Source organism: Epinephelus moara, chromosome 10 (assembly GCF_006386435.1).
Source record: "Epinephelus moara isolate mb chromosome 10, YSFRI_EMoa_1.0, whole genome shotgun sequence".
NCBI lineage: Eukaryota > Metazoa > Chordata > Actinopteri > Perciformes > Serranidae > Epinephelus > Epinephelus moara.
Genome location: NC_065515.1, coordinates 6,743,138 through 6,760,509, shown reverse-complemented (window position 1 = coordinate 6,760,509; position 17,372 = coordinate 6,743,138). Strand labels below are relative to the sequence as shown.

The 17,372-nt window shown below is 40.3% G+C and overlaps 1 protein-coding gene across 5 annotated transcripts; it reads left to right on the top strand.

The window, feature by feature from the left end:
* The first annotated feature begins 3,536 nt into the window (after positions 1 to 3,536).
* Positions 3,537 to 17,136, top strand: plcxd1 (phosphatidylinositol-specific phospholipase C, X domain containing 1). 5 transcript variants are annotated; one of them, XR_007570561.1, is made up of 8 exons: positions 3,537 to 4,102; positions 4,229 to 4,399; positions 5,758 to 5,900; positions 6,007 to 6,135; positions 7,575 to 7,730; positions 13,163 to 13,343; positions 13,442 to 16,099; positions 16,758 to 17,136. XR_007570561.1 is itself a non-coding variant. In XM_050054266.1 (6 exons), exons 1-6 carry the CDS (start codon positions 4,288 to 4,290, stop codon positions 13,684 to 13,686), a joined length of 966 nt encoding a protein of 321 aa, XP_049910223.1. In that variant the 5' UTR covers positions 3,537 to 4,287; the 3' UTR covers positions 13,687 to 16,157. The 5 variants fall into 5 exon arrangements, 1 of the variants encoding a protein (XP_049910223.1); XR_007570562.1 differs by lacking the exon at positions 4,229 to 4,399 and having other exon boundaries at positions 3,537 to 3,882; XR_007570560.1 differs by having other exon boundaries at positions 3,537 to 4,399.
* Positions 17,137 to 17,372: the final 236 nt, after the last annotated feature.

The window sequence follows — 17,372 nt, the reverse complement described above, 5'->3', positions numbered from 1 at the left end:
TAACCAGTTTAACTAACCAGTAACCAGTGTAAGACTTAAAAATAGGTGTAATGTGTGCTCTCTTTTTGGCCTCAGTCAGCACAGCTTAATTTTTAATTAATTGTAGCTGTGCATCAGTCTCTATTACTCTAAGAGAGACAAACCGCCTCCTTTTTAAAATGGTCTTTAAATGATAAAGTACTGCTTTTGTGACACCCCTCACATCAGCTTTGAATTTTCAATCACAATCAGTATCACTCCAAGATTTCGTGCTTCTTGCCTTAAGTGAGATAATGCATTCAAAAGAGACAGTCAATTTGTGCTCATCCTCAGAGGCCAAGACAAATTACCTTTTTAAATGAGGTAAGAGAGCAGATGAATTTGAATCCATCAGCTCATTTGTAACACATATCAAGATAACTGTGGCAGCAAACAGGTGTGGCATCATGACGAGCTGGTTTTCACTTCTTTGCGAGTTTAGTTTTACAAATACACTGTTATACAACGGTGTGGTGGAAGATTTGTTGTCACTGAGTGGATGACTGGTCAACAAGGAGTAATCACAATGAAAAGTATAACACATGCTCTGTTATTTTGGCAAAGTACATTGGAAAATATGTATTAATAATTGTGTTCTTTATATGGCAATATTATAAGACCTTATACTATTAAACTGTCATTTTTAGGAGACCAGTTTTGCATTATTATTTTTTTAAAGTTTCTTCCTTAACAGAGGAAAGTGGAGGAATAAAGAAAGAAAGAAAGAAAGAAAGAGCATCAACAGAAGGATGCTTAAAATACTATTATACAGTTTGCCCTTGTACTGAAACACATCAGTTTTTGGGAGCAAAGCTAGATGGCAGCATCACCACACTTATCAACTCAAACCACCACTGTACACAGTGTGTGATAAAGTGGAGTAAGGCTATATATAGAATATGTGTCCTTTTCCACATGCCTTTTCACAGCAGTTAAAGCACTAGTGTTATTAATACCAGTGATCAGTGACTGCTCTATTCAGTTTAGGCGTGTCACTAAGGCAGCATGTACAATGATGAGACTATGTGACCACACAATGAAACACAGCCTTACTGTCTGATTAAACCTGTGCCGTCACTGATGACATGCCAAAACATGTGCTGCAAAGAAAGGCATTTACTAGAGAGGCAGAGCAGGGAAAGGCCTGGTGTAGTTTGATCCAGTGTCAGCAAGGTTGAACTTAACGTGCTCTGGAGGCAGTTTGTCTAGTTTCACCGCACTGGTTCGTGCTGTTTCAGGGTTTATTGACCCGCTGAGGAAGCTGTGAAAGACCTGACCAGCCAAATTATCACAAACAAACAGACAACTTAATCAGTTTCCTCTTGGGAAGCCTGTTTTAGTACAAAGATCAGAGTTCTAAAATCATTACCTGTTTACAACACTTAGGCACATTTTAAGATAAAAGACAGCTGCCACGACATCTTTAACCCAAACATGACAACATCTGATAAAAGGTAACCTTACGTGTACCTACACAGCTAACTTACATTTTATAGAATAAAGAACTTATAGATGTTATCACACAGCTTGTGACGCCAAAGCAGTGGTGCTCCCTCTTCAGTTTCCTTAATTTCAATCACTTCGAGGGCCCTGAAGACGTAAAACTATCCAAAATTATACAACTAAAAAAGGAAACATTAGAGAAGTACCAGAAAATAAACTTGCAAAGCAGTAATACATCTTATAAAAGCCCTCCTGTTGAGTTTTTGACCACTGGTAGCGCTATGGAGCAATGTTTTTTTTGAGTGGATCATAATTACACTGAGCAACAATATAAATGCGGTTCTTTTGTTTATGCCTCCATTTTTCATGAGTTGAACTATTTTAAAAAATCCCAGCCTTTTTCTATGCACACAAAAGGCTAAACTATCTCAGAGTTTGTTCACACATTTGTTTAAAGCCATGTTAGTGAGTACTTTGGTAACGTAATCCATGCCGCAAGTTTTTAAGGGAGCGTGGAATTGGCGTGTTGCCCGTGAACTGAATATTCATAATAATGATAATAATAATTTTTACTTATGAAGCGCTTTTCAAAACAGAGTTACAAAGTGCTTTACATGTCATGAAAACAACAACTTTTAAAAGAACTGATTAAAAAAACTTTAGTAGATAAAAACTGAGGAAATAAGAGACAGTTTAATTGAACTTAAAACTCAGGTAAAATCAGAAAAGCCTTTCAGATTAAAGTCTGTTTTAAGAAGAGACTTAAAAGACATCACTGACTTGGCCGACCTGATTTCCTCGGGCAGTTTGTTCCAGACAACAGACAAAAGTCCTCTGCCCAAGTACGTCCCATTACATACAAGCAGCCCAGTGAGCCAGCCACATCTGGCTACTTCATCTTTCAAAACTTTGATAAGCATCCCTGAGACAATTTCTGACAGTCTGTGCAGAAATTATTCTGTCGTACAAACCAACGGTTGCATCGGCTGTTCGGGTGGTCGGTTGGATGTACTGCCAAATTCATGCAAACGACATATACACTCCCTCAAAACTTTCAACATCTGTGGCAGTATTGTGGGATGAAGCTGCACATTTAAGAGTTTGATTATGACCATTCCATGACACACCTGTGTAGTTGTGATGCTGTTTAATAAGCACCTCTATATGCTGCAGCTGTCATGGATTATCTTCAAAAAGGAAAAGTGCTCAGTAACATGGATTTAAACACATTTGTGGACAAATACTTGTGAGAAATAAGACTATAGTGTGCACAGGTAAAGTCTCGTGGAAAACACAAGCAAAAACAAACGTGTTGCACTTATATTTTTGTACGTTGTGACCATTTTGAAATATCCTTTGACCTCAAATTTATGTAGATAATGTGATGAATCTATCTATCTTTTAACCTCCTGAGACCCTGTGTCCCCATAGGAGGACATCACATTTTGGGTTTACTTGACGTTACACTTTATTCCACTTAACTCAGACCTGTTGTCCTCATTCGTGGATACTTTTTATGCCACTTAGCAGTAGTAAGAGCATGATACACTAATCCTATTAAAAACAAGATGGTAGCCATCTCTGCCAAGTCAGTCTGCAGCTGAGCCTGACACAAAAGTGGACAAGGTTCAAAACCTGATCACATTTTATGAATGAAACTTGTTTATTTACAATTAATGAAGTTTGTAGTTTGATATGGCAACGAATTTGACCAATTTTAGTAACAGTAACAAGCTAAGACACTGTTCATTAGGAAGTAGGCTTACTCATATGAGGACATTGGGACTTACCAATTACCATTGACAATGTTAAGTTTTTTTATATTTATCGGGTCCTACTGATCCCAAATAGCTAGGAGAAATAAAAAATACAAACCAAACAAAATTCGGGTTAAAACAAATCCATGTCTGAACTTTAAAACAGTTTGAGCTAAGTCCCAACACTTGCTGTGGAGCTGCCTGGAGCCCCTCCTGCCACACCCATCATTGACGTCTCATCAGGTGTTATGGTATTAAAAGCTGATGGGAAACACTTTCTGTGACATCACCTGTGCGAGCTGGGGCCCGGGGCAGGGCTGCAGTATGTTTGGGAGTTTCCAGCCACAGAGAGCGAGTGGAGCATCATCATCACTTCTCTGCCCTCTCTGTCTCCCTGACATTTCAGTGGGCTCTTTAAGAGGAGAGCCTTTCTGCATCTGCTGATCTGTCAGCAGGCGCGGTGCCGCCGCCCTCCCCGCGCACTGCCGCTGCTGCACCTCAGGAGACCGAAGCACCCGGCGTACAGAGGAACTCACTCTATGCTGATGCACCTGAGCCCGCGGATCATACAACTGATATTCGATCGCCATGGATAATCGATAATCGAAGCTAAAATGCGCCATGCCCACCGTCCTCGTCATCCCGGGCTATGCAGGTGTAAAAGGTAACCAGACTGAGAGCTGCTGGGAGAGGGACACACGGCCACGCTTTATCTCCGGATCATTCATGTTTAATGTACAGCCATGACATGCTGTAATGCTCTGGGATGGACTTCTGCCGGCGCGCGCCTTTAGTTGTAGTTTCATCGTCTGTGCCCTCCTCGGTGTGTTGGGTGGTTCAGCTGGTTTGGCGAGTGCAGGGAGCAGCAGCAGCACTTTGACCGAGTAAGTGTGATATAAACAGCTCTCACCTTACTGTGTGTGAAGTTTGCTGCACATAATGTACATTTATCATATTCAGACCCCCGAAACAAACACGAGTGCCCTGAAGCTGCTGATGTAACACCACAGGAAGCTTCATTTAATAATCTCACTCATTAAATGTGTGTTCACTGACGCTGGAGCTCAGTATGTCCTCGCTGGTGGGTGAGCGGAGCCTGGGAGAGCTGCCCATGGAGAGCTGGATGTCTCACCTGCCATGTGCCCTGTGGGACACCCCACTGTACCACCTGGCCATCCCGGGTAGGCTGCCATACAACAGCATGCTATAGTGTTAGCTGAGTGTATTAGTGGAAATGTGTGTGGTGTGTGAGTGTTTTCAGTTTGGGGGAGACTAGGGGCAAATGTACAACCCAACACTCAGAAAAAATTGACACTGTGCATATCTGCAAACCACAGATACATTACACTTGCACATTACTACTTAGTGAATACATAGAAACTTTACATTTGCAGTGATGTCTTGGTAAAAACAACCGCTTTTCGTGCCACCATCCTGGCAGCAAATGCAGCAATGTCTAGATAAAAAAAATAACCGCTTTTTGTGCTACTATCCCAGCAGGAAATGCAGCGATGTCTTGTTGGAAAAACAACCACTTTTCACACCGCTGTTCCAGCAAGAAACACAGTTATGCCTCAGTAAAAAACAATCACTTCTCACGCCACTATCCCGGCAGGAAATGCAGCAATGTCTCTGTAAAATGTAAAAAAGTGATCACTTTTCGTGCCACTATCCAGGCAAGAAACACAGTGATGTCTCAGTTAAAAAAATACTTTTAATGCCACTATCCCGGCAGGAAACGCAGTGATGTCTTGGCGAAAAACAACAGCTTTTAACACCGCTGTCCCACCAGAAAAGTCAGAGATGTCTAGGTAAAAAACAACCACTTTTAGTAGCACTATCCCGGCAGGAAAGGCAGTAATATCTTGGTAAAAATTGACCACTTTTAGTAGCACTAGCCCGGCAGGAAACACAGCGAGTGTCTCTGTAAAAAACGACCACTTTTAGTAGCACTATCCTGGCAGGAAACACAGCGAGTGTCTCGGTAAAAAACGACCACTTTTAGTAGCACTATCCTGGCAGGAAACACAGCGATGTCTCGGTAAAAAACGACCACTTTTAGTAGCACTATCCTGGCAGGAAATGCAGCAATGTCTGTAAAAAAACGACCACTCTTCATGACACTATCTTGGCAGGATAGTGATGTCTTAGTGAAAAACAACCACTTTTAATGCCAATATCCCGACAGCAAAGGCAGCAACTTGGACAGACATGTGATGACTGTTAGCAAGGAGAAGACAGATACAATTTAAAAAGTATCCCAATAGTTCAAGAGATTTCTGTGTGATGACATCAAAACCAAAATGATTACAATTACCCCCAGTCTCTCCTACCCACAACACTTTGATAACTCTAAACAAATTGTAAGAGTATCCTAGCAGCAATTTAAAGTGGCCCTGAGATGTCTTCTTCATTTGCTTGTCTTTTGTTTATTTGCATCTGTTGTTTTTAGCCGCAGTAGCTCTCAGGGCCACCATAGCTATAACATGAAGAAATCGAATGTCTAGTGATTTATGTTCATTATCTCTTCCCCTATCAGGCAGCCACAATGCAATAACCTACTGTCTGGATATGAATGACAGATCCCCTGTTGACCTCACCCAGCCTGACATGCTTCAGAAGCTGGACAAATACATGAAGCCTTTCATTCGCCCCTTTGTGTACAAGTGGGCGATCACCCAGGTAATAAATCCCAGAAACACACACACATCAGCTAATTGTTACTTATTGGTAATAAAAGAAATAATCTGGACCTTAAACAATGAATGTTGTGGCCCATGTCTTGCAGGAGTACACTATAAAGCAGCAGCTGGACTGCGGGGTCAGATACTGTGACCTGCGAATTGCACACAGGCCCAATGACAGCTCAAATGATCTTTACTTCTACCATGGTGTATACACCACGCTGACTGTGGAGGTGAAGTTACAGCATGCGCACACACACACACACACACACACACACACACACACACATCCACAAGAACACAGTGACATTTATGCTCCTGTAAAGGCCATCTGTATCCAAAACTATAACCATAAAGGTAACGATGAAGAACAACAGTATTGTTGTGCTGTGCAAACAATCATCACTGCAGTTAGATACGAAATCCTCCCATCTCTGCTTTTTTAAGACTTTATCCAGACTGATAAGTGTTGTTTTGTTTTTTTTGCATTTACAAATCCACTCTGAAATCAACATTATGGTCATTTTAAGGTTATTATAGTGGTAACAGGATTTTTATTTAGAATCTTATTCTTAAAACAAACCTATGTTAATTAAACTGAACATCATGGCGACAAGTAACGATTACATTCAGGCTGGGTCATAATAATTCCTAAAATGTAGTAGCACAAATAAAGAACATTCTTAAAGTCTTTAAACTATATCTATCTAAAGTTTGCTACCTTAAACTACCGATCATACCAGGCTACAGCAGAAAAACCCCTTGGGTGCATTTTGTTGCCTGTGAGTTCAACATTTCATTTGTAACAGGAAGGAGGTATCGTTTCCTCTTTTTAGGATTACGTAATCTCACTTTAAATCCCTTTCTCACATGCACCATAACTTTTCTAAGAATATTCATGTGGTGCTGCAAACACTTTGCAATGTAAGATCCAGTTTAGTGTTGTCACAATACTGGAATTCCTGACTTTGATGCAATACTTTCAAAAATACTGATATTCAATACCATTGTCTATACTGCAGGGGAATTTTGACATTAAGGGAAAAGTTAAAATTTTTATCAAAAGATAAATTACAAGGCTTTAATGGCAGAAAATGATTATTGAAACCATTTCAAACATTCAGAATCCAAATTTTTGACAACACTGATACAGTGTCTTAGATGCTGTGGCTGTTTTCCAGCTCATCACATTTCTGTAAATCTTTTCACCATGACTCTAGTGGGAACAAAAGCAGCAACATTTCCAGGCACTAAATGTGAAAGATTTTACCATCCTTGCAGACCAAGTGGAGAGTGGGTGGCCCATCGGGACGAAATCAACCAGCAAGCATTTCCATGATATCTCTATGGCACTCAGCCGCAGAATAAGAGTGAAAATATTCTTGTAGGATAAATCTGAACGCTCTTCACACTCTGCTCCAGCAGAGATGGCAGGTGGTGAGAGGAGAAAAAATATCTTGTCTATCCAGAACAGATCTGGCAGGTTGTTATAGACTTCCATCATCTCGTATACCCATGTGTGAATACCAAAAACCCAGTCTTACCATATAACTGAACCTGGCAGTGGGACAAGTTTCACATGTACTTTTAGCTTTTAAAATAAGGCTGTAAATTGTGCTGTAAATGATTGAGTGCTGCTGTAGAAGCAGAATAACTTGTGTTTTCCTGGCAGACTGTTCTAATGGAGATAAGAGAGTGGCTGGATGCTCATCCCAAAGAGGTGGTCATCCTCTCCTTCAGCCACTTCCTCGGACTGAGCCCGGAGCTCCACATGCTGCTGGTCACAACCATACGCAACGTATTCACCTCCAAACTCTGTCCCAAAACGGTACAACTTCTCCTCCAGTTTCGAATAAGGACTTAAAGAATAAGGCTGGCCATAATCTACATTTTTCCTATTGTCAATGAATCCCGTGAAAAGACTAAAATCAACAATGAAATGATCCTAATAACAAGTATTGTCTGTGTAGCCAAATCTTGATGTAACTTATTCCTCCATGTTCCTGCACTCATTCCATCCTGCTGTAAATACTCAGTAGAGCAGTGGTTCTCACACTCATTTGAATGATGTAGGCTGTCCCATTAGAAATAGTTTTTTTTTTCGGCCAAGAATTCCCTGAGCAGCAAAAAACATTTTTGGTAGACAGAAAAACAGGTACAATGCAGCGCTGTGCATCAGTGTCTGATTTTCTGACCAACAACCTTGTAGATGAAAAACACCTAAATGCGACTTGTACAGGTTAAGAATTCATCACTAAATCCATGGTGAGCCTTTTTATTTTTGTCATCATGCAAGAATACTAACTCCATTAATTCCATGAAACTGCGTATTTTTGATAAATCACACTTACAATTTAGTGATTTAACCCTTTGAAACCTGAGCAAATTGGCTTGATTTCCTTTAAAAACATGAGAAGAAGGCAATGAGCAACAAAAGAACAAATGACCCAAAAAATAGCAAGAAATTTAAAATTAATAACAAGAAATATGGTTAAAAAAAGGAAGAAAGAAAAAGAAAAGACAGAAAGCTAATAACCTGGAAAGAGTGCTCAAATTATAATAATCCTGTAACATAATTTTAAAATGTAAGAATAATAATCATTATTACAAGTAAAATTTTCCTTTGCTTTTTTCTTTTTCCCTATTTTTTTTAACAATTGTCTTAATCTATTTCTGTTTTTTTTTTTTTTTTGTGGGACATTTCTCACCAAGTTGTTCATTGCCTTTTTCCCCATGTTTTTGAAAGAAATCACACCAATTTGCTCAGGGTTCAAAGGCTAAAATACTTGCGAAAGACGTCTGAAAGCAACACAAGAAAAGTGAAGTTGCTCCAGGTCTCAAAGGGTTAACTGTTTTCGGAATAATGAATGACTGATATTTTTTTAAATCAACATTTCAAGAAATATTTCTTACCCTCTGCAGTAGTCCAAAATACTCCTAGGGGTAAGCTTACCCCAATTTGAGTAACACTTCACTAGAGCACCAATTGTGTATTGATCCGCAGCTGAAAATAGTCCCTAACAAATACACTATTTACTCTTTTGTCTGAGGTAGATTTAAAAAAAAAACTACAGTGCCCAGCTGTTGATACAATGCATTCGTGACTTGTTTTTAAGATCTGAATCTTCAGCTGGAACCAATGGGCTTGGGGATTACGTAGTTATGTCAAAGACTGAAACCTGAATCTCCAGTTTCTGTTTCACAAGTAAGAAAACCTCATTCAAAATCCCAGTGACATTTAAATCTATGCTAATAAGTACAAATACAGCCTTGGAACAGAACAGTTGCCATTTGGCTCACGTCATATGTTTAGACAAGGACCATAAGAACATAGTTTTTTGACAAAACGTCTAATATCTGTACTCTAGACCTCGTGGGCTACATATCACCTACTTGACATAAAAGATGAGACCATGAGCAATGTTGGGCTTGTTAGTGTGATTCATTACTCATTACACTTTTGAAAAGTAATGTTATTACTTTCCTTATTACACTATGTCAACAGTACAGGGTTCCCACACATTTTCATGGACAAAATTTCAGAACTTCAACGACCCATAATAAAAAAAATTTATTGCCACACTTGCCCAGCGTTGTTCAAACATATCAGATTCAAATTCTGTTCAAACATTATTTCAGCTAGCTGGCATACATGAAGGCAGAGACAGGACGTGGGGAGAAAATGGAAAAATGTAGGTTACGTAAACTAAACCTCAAACATAGACACATATTAGAGCTGTGTTACATCAGCAGACAACAAAATATAAATTTGCAGTTATGTTACATTACATGTAAGATAATCTATGGAAAATTACTGTAACAATTTTGACAATTTTTGCTAATTCCATGACTTTTCCAGGTTTTCTATGACTGTGACTTCCCTGACAGTAATAGCATTACTTTTCCCAGTAACTTGTAGTGTAACCAATAAAATTTCATTAATAACTTCACTGGTATTACAGTTAGCCACACATTGGCGAAGACAACCAGCTGCATAATAGGGAAATTATACTTCTCTGTTGAATCAATGCCAAAGCTAAAGCCTGATTTATGGTCCTGCGTTAAATCAACGACTTACCTACGTCGTAGGGTACGTGGCTACGCAGGAGGCTCGCCGTAGCCCCCAGCGTAGCCTGACGTGCACCTCCCAAAAAATGTAACTACACGTCGAGGCGATGCAGACCCAGCGCAGACCGAGAGGGCTGTGATTGGTTTTCTTGGTAGCAACGCATTTCCGGTTCCGTATTTCCAGATTGCGCCATCCCCGCCATCTTTAAACATCTTCTGTTGCGACGTAGATGTTGCAGTATTAACATACTTTCTTCGACATCCAACAACTCCAACTCCAGCAAGATTCTCGGTCGCCATTGTTCACTGTGACCGGAAAAGCCGGAAGCTAAACAAAACAAAGAATCAACTAGAGACGACAATAACCATTCAGGAAAGGAACGCAGCCCCCTACCGCTCTAGCGGTGAATTGCACCGCGACGAAATGGAGTGACGGAGAAGTTCGAAGGGTTCACGACGGCGTCACAGCAACGACGTAGGTACGTCGTTGATTTAACGCAGGACCATAAATCAGGCTTAAAGCGTAGGCTCCAGGTCGACGTAGAGCCAACGCCGTAACCTATGCCGTAGCCTGACATGTACCTCCCCAGAGATGTAACTACGCGTCACGGTGACGCAGACCTCCTGTCTGTTTCTGTAAGCTGAAACCATTTCCCTCAGTGGAAACGAAGCTTTTACTTATTTCACAGATAAGAAACAATAAATTGTGAAGACAGTAAAGCCTCCACTAAAACAGCATTTTAAGTCTTGTGTGCCAAGAGTGTGACTTATCCTTCAGGGATTTATACTTCGGGATTTATCCAGGTTTCATACGAGAAGAGGAAAACTATGCTTGCCGCTAGGCTACTTTATACATGTCTTATAGAATATACATGTTAAATGCCATAGGCTGGCGCTAATAACGTTAGCATTTTGTATTTGTTTTGAAAACGTGTTAAGTATGACAGTTGTTTTGTCTGTGAATCTTGTGAGTTGTAATGGAGCCAAATTGTGTGCCGTTACCTTTGTTAAATGTTGCTGTTGTCCCTGGTTTTATATGAGGAGAGGAAAAGATTGGTAGTTGCTAGGCTAACTCATACAATGTAAAATGCCATAGGCTTGTGCTAATAACGTTAGCATGTTATATTTGTGGAGAAAATGTGTCTGGATTAACACAAGTGTTTTTCTGTGAATGCTGTGAGTTATAGTGAAGCCAATTTGTGTACTTGTGTTTGAAATTGTCGCTACTAAACCATATTTCATGTGTATTTTGAGTGTGTTTTGAATCAACTAAACTTTACAGCACTTCACAGAAACCTCCGCAGCCGACTAGTGTTTTGGAGGTGTAACTGCAGAGTGACACAGACACACAACCGCACATGTGTAAATGCCCTCAACTGCATGGGCTAGGTGTAACTTAGGGTCTGCGTACAACTAGTTATAAATCACGCTTTAAGAAGAGAACTGCTTACAAACTTGCCCAGTGGAGGACTCCACCAGAACTAATTAATTTGCTTATGAAACAATTAAAATGGCGACCATAAAGATGCTGTTGTTCAATGATATCACGGCAGGAAAAGCGGCGTTGTAGATTAATAAATCAAGTGAGACGTGACAATGGCAGGTGTTTCTCTCAATCTGCCAACATTGCGAAATGTTACACTACTCATAAGTAGTTAAACGACCAGTAAATCGTTACACTACTAGTTAGATTACTTTCCCGTTACACACCACAAAGTTAGTAAGTGTGTCAATTACCTGGGGGGTTCTTCTGTTGCCTGTGACCGCTATGTTCTCAAGGATGGAGAGTCAGTCATGGAGACAGGCAGCATTTCATCCAACACATATCCAGCCACAAGTTTCATGTTTACCTACTGTATCCTGCTGTCAACGGTTTAAATCCAGTTTAGTTGTTGAGTCAGTGTCGGACTACAGCCAACGTTCGTGGCCGCAGAGGGCTCACCTTTGGTAGGGTATATTTCCTGGATATTGACGTTGTTGGGCTGTCGGTCGTGGTAGCTGTTTTGAGGAGATTTGAGATCGTGTTTTTCGCGGTTGAAAGAGTCAGTGTCGCTGCCATATACAGCGAGTTTCTTGTCACCCTCCCTCCCAATAAAATCAAAGTAATAAGGATATTTCCGGCCGTTAAATGTGCGTTAACCGTTTTCAACGTCCAAGCTAGCTTGCTGCTTCGTGACGTGCACGCGCAGCGCGACAGTTACGAAAAGGATTCCGGGGATGTGACTAATTGCAGGATTCAAATCACTAGGGAGTTAACAGCAATGGCACCATTTATTTAATATCTGTATAATTTAATCTGTGATGAATGTAATGTAATTACTGACCTCTTATCAGCAATTCTTTACATCCTGGGTTTTAAACAGGAGTCCGGGACACCTAGGGGATCCTCAGAGTTACTACAGAGGAACCGCCATATTGTGTGTTAATTTAAGTAAAATTTTAATTAAATTTTTCTTCTTTTTTTCAGTATAAAAAATGAAATGAAGTCATCATATTATTATCAAAGATAACTTGGCCTATTTGTAAAACAAACAAAAACATTAAAAAAAATCAATATACAGTGTATTGATGACAGGCTAACTGTTACCTATGAAACTTTGAGCAATCATGTTAGCTAGGTAACGCTAATCACTGCGGGGCACCTGTCCAGCAAGGCAAACTACTTAACAGTTACTAACCTTTGAGACATATAGGACTGTTAGCGGTATTATTTTTCCAAGTCTAGAGGCATTTCTGTGAGCCATAGTGAATTGTTTCGTAGCTTTTCGAATGAGAGACTCTAAAGTACCCTCAACCTCAAGGACAAAGGTGCAAATATATGGTTTTGTTGTTTGTTGGTTTCGAACAGTGGTCGGCAGAGATCTCACCTAGCTGTCACACCACTTACCAATCTCTCCACGTCCCGATGACAAAATCAGCTCATACACTACACCACTTTAGAAACACTGACATGATAGGTATTAAATCATGCAAATCTAACATAGTTGTGATTTTCAGAAATGCACAATGCCAACATTTTCTTATGGCGACCGGTTTGCTGTACTAACAGCACTTACACTTGTGGTTTGGTCATTTTATAAGTGTCTTCGACAGTTAGAAAAATATAGAGTAAGGCCAGCCTTATTGTTTAAATGACATTTAAAAAATACTTGACCGAAAATGAAACAAAGCCTGTTATTCTGCTGATTTCAGGAACTTTTAACTCTTCGAAACCTGTGGGCGTTAGGCTACAAAGTGATTGTGTCCTATGAACACAATATAGCCAGCTGTCACATCGACCTGTGGCCACACATTCCTTACTGGTGGGCCAACAAATGCAAAGCTGAGGCTCTTATTGAGGAGTTTGAACACAGGAAACAACACGGCCGACCAGGTAATCAAAATTAACTAATTGATGATTTATTACTTTTGAATTAAAGCAGTATTTGGTCCACAGCTTTCATTAAATATTGTGCTTATTTTGTGTTTCAGGAGGTTTCTTCGTCACAGGAATCAATCTGACAGAGGACCTGAAGTACATCTGCACACACCCTACAGAGTCCCTGAAGGACTTGGTGATGTCCACGTATCCAACGCTGCTGAGCTGGGTCAAGGAGCAGACCCCCGGCTCCAGAGTCGGCTCTCTCAACATCATTGCTGGGGACTTTATCACAGAGAGCCAGTTTGTACCGACTGTCGTCACACTGAATGAAAAACTACTGAAATGGTCCTCGTGACTTTTCATCTGTTTGCATTACTCTACAAAAAAATGTGAATCACAGCATGAAATGAGCTTGTTTTGTTAAGAGTGACAGAAAAAGTACTTGAATTACTCATTTAAATATAAATGCACTTATTCAGAGGCAGTGAAATGTATATTTCAGTCTTAAAGCGGCTTGAAAACAGACATTTTGGTATTTCTACCTGCACTTGTTTGTTTACATTCAGTTCACTATTTATGCAATGTACTGTATCTGTTTCCACGAGTCAGCAAACGTGGCTGGTTTTATGTTTCGATGACCACAGCAATAATGATACAACTAATCTCACCTTGACGTAGGCATTTTAGATGAGTAAGCACAAACAATGTATTCAACGAGCACATTTAAGTGTAGGTCACAAATCTTTTCTAATTATGACATGTGGGCAGCAAGTTAAATAAGTAGCTAACCTGTATCACCTACAACACACGTATTTATCCATAGAGAATGTAGAGACGCCATGAAACTTATGCAAAATGCATGGAAATCTTATTTGCATGAACCCAACCTTGACTGTTTTACTTAAAATTGACTTGAGCCAAAAGGTTAAGCCTTGTTTTAAAGTAATGCTGCACCGCTGTGCCTGTGGAGATGAGCTTTTCCAATAAACGTGAGCATTTTTAAGCAGGTCACCTCACTTTATTCCCTGACTGTTATGTACAAATCAGAACATCTCCTTCCACCATGCGTGCGCTGGAGTCTCTACTCACCAAGGCGTTTGTTTCAGTTACACAAAAGAAGTGACTATGTCTGTGTTGTTGTTGTGAACGTCTAACTATGGAGTCCCAAAAGGGCCACAATGAGGGAAAAAAAGCTTTTGTGTTCCCTTGCAGTGTGTGTTCAACGCTTCTGCGTCCCCTCACAATAGTTTGTGTTACATCATCTGTCTAAAACTCTGCTGTTGTGGGATCAGTCCATTTAGTCCAGTCCATTTTCATCAAAGGAGCCAACATGGTGGAAAAACAAGCAAATAATTAATGTAAAGCTCTATTATTTAGATGATTTTAAAAGCCAAGGAACACTTTTTAAAGAATAAGAGAATAATGCCTTTATTCAGGTAATGGCCTCTGCTGTATGAGGCTGGAGACAGACTTGCTTTTTAATCATGCGTTTGCGTCAACAACCGGTTGTGTTGGGAACAATTTTTCACATACTTGCCCGTGTACTATGTGTGTGACTGGAGGATTCCACTGGGGGGGGCACACCAAAGAACTCAGACTGTATATAACCTATACATTTGCATGATTTTAACAGTTAACATGGTGACACTTGAGATGGTTACTACATTATTTGACATCATGGTAGAAAAAGCAACAGCAGTGCCATCGTAGATGATAAATCAGGCGACACGTGACAATGGCGAGTGTTTCTTGATCTGCCAACACTGCCCCTACTATTCATGTGCATATTGCATCTTTCTGATGTGTCACGTGAATTTCTTGGGATGTGCACAGCCAATATTCTGAACAGACGCACAATACGTGAAGCAGCCATCACACACATGCGAACGCATAGTGAAAAGCAGGTGTATCTCCTAACAGTGTGAGGGGAAATTCCTACCAATGGTCATTAAATGTCAACAAATTCTTTTCAATTTCACCATTGATTTAAATTTTTATTGTTTCAATTTTGTAGTCTTGGGTCCTAAAAATCAAAAGGTTTAACTTGTTCCATTTATCAGTATGTTGCCAGTAATATTCTATACCCTTTGTCCTATACTTTAAAATGCACAGTCTCTGTTACACCTACAAGTAAATGTAAATATCCACTCTATAATTTAAAGCTGCACTAAGATTTAATCGAAGTCTGACCCACAGAGTAACAGGAGCTCTCACTGACCCGCAGTTGATTCCAGTGTTGCGTAGCGAGGCAAAAAGATCTCTAATGAGCATTTATTTTAAATTAGTAGAAGTAGTTAGTAATTAATCACTGAAAACTCTATAACTGTACAACACTCCTCACCCTCCATGTGTTCGCAATACTTCACCTAGACAGTTACAGAAGTCAGATGTGGTTTTGAATGTACAAGATTATGTTTTTTATTCTGCATTTCTTAAATCAGGGACTTTACCTTGTCTTTTGTTCCTCTTCCTTCCTCTTGGTGGCTGCTGCCTGTTGTGAGATGGGCGAATAATATATTGATGAGTTAGATGGAGAACAGTCTTGTCTTTGCTTATGTGACAGATGAATGCATACATAAACATGGCATTTGCTCTTTTGTTTTTACGTGCATGAACTTTTATACATATTTAATTAGCATTGTTAAGATTTTTCATTGTCAGACTCTGTAATTGTGCATACACAAAACACTGACAGGTGAAGTGAATAACTTTGATTATTTTGTTCCAATGCATTGTTCTGCTGGGAAACCTTTGGTTCTGGCATTCATGTGGATACCACCTGACATGTTCCACCCACTCAAACACCGTTGTAGACCAAGTACCCCCCCTCATGGCAACAGTACTCCTCAATGCCAGTGGCCCCCCAGCAGGATAATGCACCATGCCACACTGCAAACATGGCTCAGGAATGGCCCAAGAAATGTGACAAAGACCTCAAAGTGTCAACCTGGCCTCCAAATTCCCCAGATCCCAATCTGAATGAGCATCTGTGGCACGTGCCATTAACCCACCTCACAACCCACTGGACTAAATGGATCTGCCGGCAGCGCACTGGTGCCAGACACCACAGGACACTCCCAGAGATCCTGAGTCCATGCCTCCACAGGTCAGAGCCCAGAGATCCTGAGTCCATGCCTCCACAGGTCAGAGCCAAGTCCGATCCAAGGAGGCCCCACCTTGGATTCGGGGTACATCTGGGGTACCGGCACATCACAAGAATCCTTGAGCAGATTGGGACCTGGGAAATTTAGAAACCAGGTCGACACCTTGAGCTTTTTGTCACGCTCCACAGGACATTTCTAAACAGTTTTTGCAGTGTGGCATGGTGCATTATCCTGCTGGGGGGCCACTGCCATTGGGGAGTACTGTTGCCATGAGGGGGGGTACTTGGCCTGCAACGGTGTTTGAGTGGGTGGAACATGTCAGGTGGTAATCTGTTAATCTTGTAAATATTTTGGGTAAATCCCACCTTCATACTTGTAAATGGAAAAGGATGTCCTCCCTCTTTCACTGTGCTCATATATAACATTGCCAACTACTTCATGTTGCTAAAATATATACAGACAAATTGAATAGTTAAGCCAACAAACTGTATACATCTATATCTAGGTCCTTGCTCATTTAAAGTCTCTTGCCTTCGCTCTCTTGTGCTGCTTTTTTATTTACCTGATTGTTACTCCCTTTTATTTTTGTTGCCTTTTTGTTTATGTTTGTGCTTTGGCATCATTTCGACAATTGCTGCTAATTTATTTTATTCTTGAACTTGTATTCCCCAACATGTTCTGTACATTCTCCTTGTGATTAATAAAAAAATATACATAAAAAAAAAATAATACAAAGAACTTCAGCTTACTTTACTTATTCTTTTTGTTAAAAGATATTTTATGGGCATTTTTTGCCTTTAATTGATAGGATAGTGAAGTGTGAAAGGGAGAGAGAGAGAGAGAGACATGCAGCAAAGGGCCACAGGCTGGAGTTGAACCCAGGCCGCTGCGGCAACAGCCTTGTACATGAGGCACCTGCTCTACCACTAAGCCACCA

Excerpts from the sequence above, each read along its gene's own strand:
- plcxd1 (XM_050054266.1), top strand. The coding sequence starts at position 4,288 with ATGTCCTCGCTGGTGGGTGAGCGGAGCCTGGGAGAGCTGCCCATGGAG. Across the intron at positions 4,400-5,757 it reads GTACCACCTGGCCATCCCGG|GCAGCCACAATGCAATAACC; the intron begins GTAGGCTGCCAT and ends TTCCCCTATCAG. Across the intron at positions 7,731-13,162 it reads CCAAACTCTGTCCCAAAACG|GAACTTTTAACTCTTCGAAA; the intron begins GTACAACTTCTC and ends TGCTGATTTCAG.